Source organism: Amaranthus tricolor, chromosome 8 (assembly GCF_026212465.1).
Source record: "Amaranthus tricolor cultivar Red isolate AtriRed21 chromosome 8, ASM2621246v1, whole genome shotgun sequence".
Classification (NCBI taxonomy): Eukaryota; Viridiplantae; Streptophyta; class Magnoliopsida; order Caryophyllales; family Amaranthaceae; genus Amaranthus; species Amaranthus tricolor.
The window spans coordinates 28,473,857-28,480,059 of record NC_080054.1 but is presented as its reverse complement, the minus strand read 5'-3'; the positions used below and the strand labels follow the sequence as shown (position 1 = coordinate 28,480,059).

Genomic DNA, 6,203 nt, shown 5'->3' with positions numbered 1-6,203 from the left:
TACATACATTACCTTTTTTTTCTTCATTATTTTTTTTCTTCAGCTCGAAACAACATTACCTTATTTTATTACCACAGTAATACTTCATTACCATTACCGCCTAATACCATGTTGTTTGATGGTAATGAAAATGGCTCTTTTTGGTAATTTCATTACCTTATTTTATTACCATCCATTACCATTGAAAGTATCCAAACAACCAAAATTTTCATTACTTAATTTTATTACCATTACCGCCCTCTAATACCATGTACCAAACGGGCAGTTAATCCATTAGATAGCAATTTTAAATTGATTATCGGCAGTTGATTATTGATATCATTTTTCAGATTGTAGATATCATTGATGTTTCTTCTAGTTTGTTTTTTTAATCAAACAGTGCCGAAAAGCAAAATTCAACAAATAAAGCTAACTACAACTACTTCCACTAGTGAGAAAATTTTTCCCAAGCGGATGTTTTTTGGGAAAAAAAAAATAACTCACGTGAATAAGGTTTTAAAAACTTTCATGGACGGAAAATTTTTTTTTTTCCACTAAACCTGAGGAAACTTTTGTGTTTTTGAAGGATGTAAAATTCAATCACATTTTGACAAGTGTCGCAAAAATATACACATATATTAAATAGTCTTTTTGTATTTATACATGTATTAAAAATTCTATATAAATATACTAATAGTCATAAAATTATATACTCTATGATTAGACGCCCATTTTGCTATTGTTTTATACATGTTTTAAGTTTTTTTATTTTTTTTCTAATTCTACATAAATTAATAGAGTATTTAGAAAGTGGTGAGAAACTTTTTTGTTTTCTCATTAATGAGATAAACTTTTTGTGTTAAAATTTTTCACATGAAAAGATAATATTTGGGTGAAAGGGAAAGTGTAGATAGAAATTTGTTATGAATTTTTTTCACCCCAATGCCCTAAAAAGTCATTAAAGACACTGGAGATATAATTTCATAAAAAAGAAAAACTAGGTCGTGACTTTCTATATACAGTCATTCTTTTGAGAGATCGTCTTTTTTTGGGAGGTATTCCACCTAGTCCATTAAAAAACTTAATGTCTACTTATTGTATCCTTAATGTCTACTGACATTATCCTTAATCCTACTTACAATATACTTAATGTCCACTGAAAAAGTACTTAAAATGCCTACTTATAATATTTTTAATGCCTACCGAGAAGCTTAGTCTACTAGCCTACTTACCATATCCTTAATGTCTACTTACAATATTTTTAATACCTACTTATAATATACTTAATGCCTACCGAGTAAATACTTAAGTACTTAAAATATTCAAAATGACTACTTACAATATTCATAATGCCTACCGAGAAACTTACTCTATATTTTTTTTTGGGCCAGCCCAGTTAGAGATGGTCTCTTAAAAAAATTGTCTCTTACAAGAATTTGTGTTCTATAAATAGAAACATCCGCCTAGTTGCTTAGATATCATTTCTCAAGCTTTTTTACACAATCACATTCTAAACTCGTAAAGTTAGAGTATATAAGAATGGCTTCAACTGGTCTAAAACGTAAGCTAGAAGGTGAAATAGAATTAAGAGTTGGTGCAGCTGAAGCATTTCATGAACTTTACCAAGAAAAACCACATGAAATTAGCAACATTCATCCTGAGTTTGTCCAAGCTTGTGATTTGCACGATGGTGCTTATGGTACTCCTGGATCCATCATTTATTGGAAGTATACTCTTGGTAATTTAATGCTCTCTTTTTATGTTTTCCACCATCATTTATTATGAAGATGATTTGTTTATTATTATGTATCAACTTAAAATTTTGATAACCTTTTATTTTCAATATTACGAAATACGAAATGCTTTTATTGAAAGTAAATATTTAAAGAGAGAATAAAAGTTAAATTATTTAAAAAAAGACAGATAGAGGTGAATTAATTTGAGAAGAAAGATAAATAAATAGAATAAAATGGTATGATGCAGATGATCAATCTTATTTTGAAAGAAAAGTAGGGAAATATTTGCCGCCATTCCACTAGAGTAAATCTTATTTTATTGATAAAACTTGCTAGTAGCCTTGTACTAAGAGTAAATATTAAAAGGTAAAATAAGAGTCAAATTATACAAGTAAACATATAGTATTAAGTAGAGATAATTAATTTGAAAGGGAGGATGTATAAATAATAAAGAATATAATAATCTAAAGAAAGTGAATGAAATGAAAAATGATCAACCTTATTTTGGAACTGAAGGGAGTATTTCATATTAGGGTAAATATATTTATATATCCTGAAATGAAGGGACTAATTTTTATAATTTCCTTATTTTTATTACTTTACAATTATTTCTTACCCTTTACAATCATAATATTCTCCGAATTTTAAATTTTAATAACCTTATATTATTAATTTGACTTTTATTTCTCATATAAATAACTATAAACAATATAAACTTGCCTTTAATGAAAAATGGAGTAATCCACAATATGAGTAGCCAATACTAAAAAGGATTCGTTTATCTTTTATTTTTGTTTGTTCTACTGCACGCAAATATAATTGTACCTAATTTAACTAGTGGAATGTTCCAAAATCAATGTTGCTTAACTCGCTCCGTTATTTTGAAATTGATTGTTACTAATAGTAATATGTTATGAAGAAAAATATTAATATCTGTAACAATAAGGGACAGAGTAGCCTGACCTAGATGAAATTTATGCGCTTTAGCGGCTAGAAATTCTTGTATATACAAAGGATGAAAATTTTTGAAAAAAGATGAAGCTTAACTTGTTTTACTAACTAAAATAGCGTTAAATAAAACAAGAATTTTTTAGTTAGGGTATTATATTTCCAGTGGACTAATACACTAAGTGATATTACAAAAAAATACTAGATGGAACTTTTATTATTTATTTTTTTATGTTTATATACGGAGGATGAAGATTTTTGAAAAAAAATGAAGATTAACTTGTTTTATTAACTATAATAGCGTTGAATAAAACAAGAAATTTTTAGCTTGGGTATTATATTTTCAGCGGACACATACGATACACTAAGTGTTATTTTTATTACATAAAAATATTAAAAGATTGATTTTTATTATGAATGGAGGAGAGATAGATTGAATTATTATTGTTAATATTTTTATATATATAAATTATAAGCATGATCAATTAGTTGCATGGCCTAATCTGATTTTGTCTATTTCAAATTAGTCTGATCTACTTCTATCATTAATATTGATCAACAATTTGGTATAGCCAATTCCTATCATAAAGAATAATAGAAGTATTACTCTAATAATTGAATATATAACAACAATAAATGCTTAATGATATGGTAAACTAATAATTTAGGTTGATATAAAAATGATCATATCAAGTATGAGTGTATGACATTATAATTTTCATTTTTAAAACATATTGTAAAAGATAAACGATTTCTTAAACAAGAAGTGTATTATTGGATTTTTTGGTGTGACTTTGAGTGCACCAATGGTGTATGATGAGCTTAATGATGTGTGGAAGAGTACATGTACGTATGATGATGATAGAGAGGTGTTTAAAGGGCTGCTCGACTGGAATACACTGTTGCTCGATCGAGTGAACCAGCTCGACCATTCCAGTGGCCTCCTGATCTGCCGCTCAACCAGCCTTCATATGGCTCGACCAGTCGAGCGAAGAGCAGCATGAGACTGTTTTGTTTCGCGATAAAAGGCTGCGACCAATCTTTATGGCTGAGCCCTTTCCTCCTTTACTCCCATATGCATACAAGTATAAATAAAAGTACCAACACTCACTTGAAAAATTATTCTCAACCCTAGCCAAACACAAACCCTTTCTTTTCTCTTCTCCAAGTGTAATACTTCTTTGTAAGAGTTCTTGAGAACTCCATTGTTTCTTCACATAATACAAGCAAGCTAACCACCACCAAGGACGTAACCCACATTGGGGTGAACCTCGTAAATTTTGTGTCTTTGTTTTTGCTTTGTTTCTTATTGTTTCTCATTGCTAATTATTGAAGTATTTGTTTCATTGCATTGAACACCCTTACCATTGGTCTTGGGTGATTCATAGAGATAAAGATTGAAACTTTAAACCCTAGTGTGCTTTGTATTTCACATATTTTATCTCAATCAGAGTAATTATAACTTTTCTAGAGAAAAAGTTTAGGTTCTACTTCTACGTTCAATTGTCGCTTATTTTTTTCTCCACTCAACCAACCCTGTAATCCGTAAAAATTGGAGAAATATAAATGAAATAAACGTTTATATAATATTTATATTAAGTTGGAAATTATTGATACTTAAAAATATTTATTAATTCATGTAAAAAATATTTAGTTAAAAATATTTATTAATTCGTGTCAAAAATATTAAGTTGGAGTATTTTCTATTTTTAAATATTTTATTTTTAATTTAATCATTTTTTTCATTAGTGAAAGAATACACTAAAATGACTTAGATCTCATATTAGAATAATTATCCCTTAAAATTAAAAGGTTGTAGTGGTTTTTTTAAAAGTTAAACAATATAAAATTACCCTTTATGATTCATCTGAACCCCATTAAACCCATATACAGATACCAAAACCGCTTTAGTTTGCTATAACAGTTGTTGTCACATCGTAACAAATTTAACTTTTTGCGACATTAAATTTAGTCGCATTAAAAAATGTCACTGATTTATATTTTTAGTGTAATAATTATTGGTTTTTATTTTAAATTTCATTATAAAGTGATTTACCGACACTTTATTTGGTCTTTAGTGACATATAATTTTTACTATAGTTTATAGTGACATTTATAAGAAATGTCACTAGATCCTATGTCGCAAAATGTTTTAGTGTGATTTATTGTTATGCTACTAAAAGGTGTAATAAATGTCACTAAATCATCTATATATACTATTAGAAATTTGAAGTAGCGACATTTAAATTAAATGTCGCTAAATATATCCCACTAAAAGCAAATTATATTATAGTGTCGGTTGTTATTAGAGGGGTTTCTTTGGGGGAAAATGGACCCAACAAGTCAAAGATTGATTACATTTAAATGGGTTATTAATGGGTCGGTTGATAAATGAGTTAGATTATTATTGAGCTTTGATATAAAGGATCGGGTCGAGTTAAACTAGATCATTATTGGGCTTATTTACATAAAAATATTCTCACTTTTTAATTTGTTTTATATGATATGAAAATATATAGGCGGGTCTATCCAACAAGATACAAAATCGGACTAAAAGTTCAATGAATGAATTTCTTCGATGGGTCGGGGCAGGTCAATTCTAAACGGGCTTTGACCCGCCTCATTTAAATTTCAATTTGACCTAATCCAACCCAACCGGGATAACATCTCCAGGGATTGTTATATTACATGATTGTTGATTTGTAAATTTATCGATTTATTATGTGTGTTGTAAGCTGTAAGAGTCGTCTTATATTTACAGGAATCTATTTTAGGAAGATAAATTGAGTACACGTATATCTCCTTGCTCCCTCCTTAAAGGGGATACGGGTATGATCTGTCCGCTAGCCTCTGCCCTCCAAACCTTGATTAGTGTGATATATTGATGACTCTGACTTTGACTCTGACTCTATCAAATTATTATGTGATAAATAGATGGAAAGCCTCAAGTTGCAAAGGAAATAATAGAAATGGTGGATGAAAAGAACAAGAAGATAAGATTCAAAGTGATAGAAGGGCATTTATTGGATGACTATAATTCCTTTGTATTTGTTTCTCAAGTGATATCTGAAGGTGATGAACTTTGCCTAGTCAAATGGACACTTGAGTATGAGAAGAAGCATTCTGGCATTCCTGAGCCATCTACTCTTATGGATGCATTACTAGATGCAGCCAAACGAATTGATGAACATCACCATCGCCAAGACAAAAATTAGATTTTCATAATTTAACATATTACTTCGTTTCAGTTTGTTTGTTCTAGTTTAACGAAAATACTCCTATGTAGTTTGTTAAACTAGAACGAATAAAAAGATGGAGGAATATAGTATATCATAGCTTTCGTTTCTGTGTTACTACAAAATAAGGTAATTATATACCAAAAAATATGCATGACATGAATGGATTAAATGCGTAAATTATTGCATGATTATAAATCAAAAATGAATGAACCGACGATATTTGTTTGTTAATGTGTGTTTGTAATATTAAATGAATTAAATTAAGAAAATTTTTGTTGTTTCCTTTTAATTATTGTTTAAT

General features: G+C 28.8%; 1 protein-coding gene across 1 annotated transcript; it reads left to right on the top strand.

Annotated features, from left to right (window-relative positions):
- Nucleotides 1-1,443: 1,443 nt before the first annotated feature.
- Nucleotides 1,444-6,183, top strand: LOC130820400 (MLP-like protein 34). The gene is made up of 2 exons (XM_057685750.1): nt 1,444-1,717; nt 5,598-6,183. The coding sequence occupies exons 1-2, from the start codon at nt 1,519-1,521 to the stop codon at nt 5,876-5,878; spliced, it is 480 nt and encodes a 159-aa protein (XP_057541733.1). The 5' UTR covers nt 1,444-1,518; the 3' UTR covers nt 5,879-6,183.
- Nucleotides 6,184-6,203: the final 20 nt, after the last annotated feature.

What these genes read in the sequence shown, in the direction of transcription:
- LOC130820400 (XM_057685750.1), top strand. Translation starts at nt 1,519, where the DNA reads ATGGCTTCAACTGGTCTAAAACGTAAGCTAGAAGGTGAAATAGAATTA. An exon ending in TTATTGGAAGTATACTCTTG is followed by an intron (nt 1,718 to 5,597) that starts GTAATTTAATGC and finishes TGTGATAAATAG; the next exon opens with ATGGAAAGCCTCAAGTTGCA.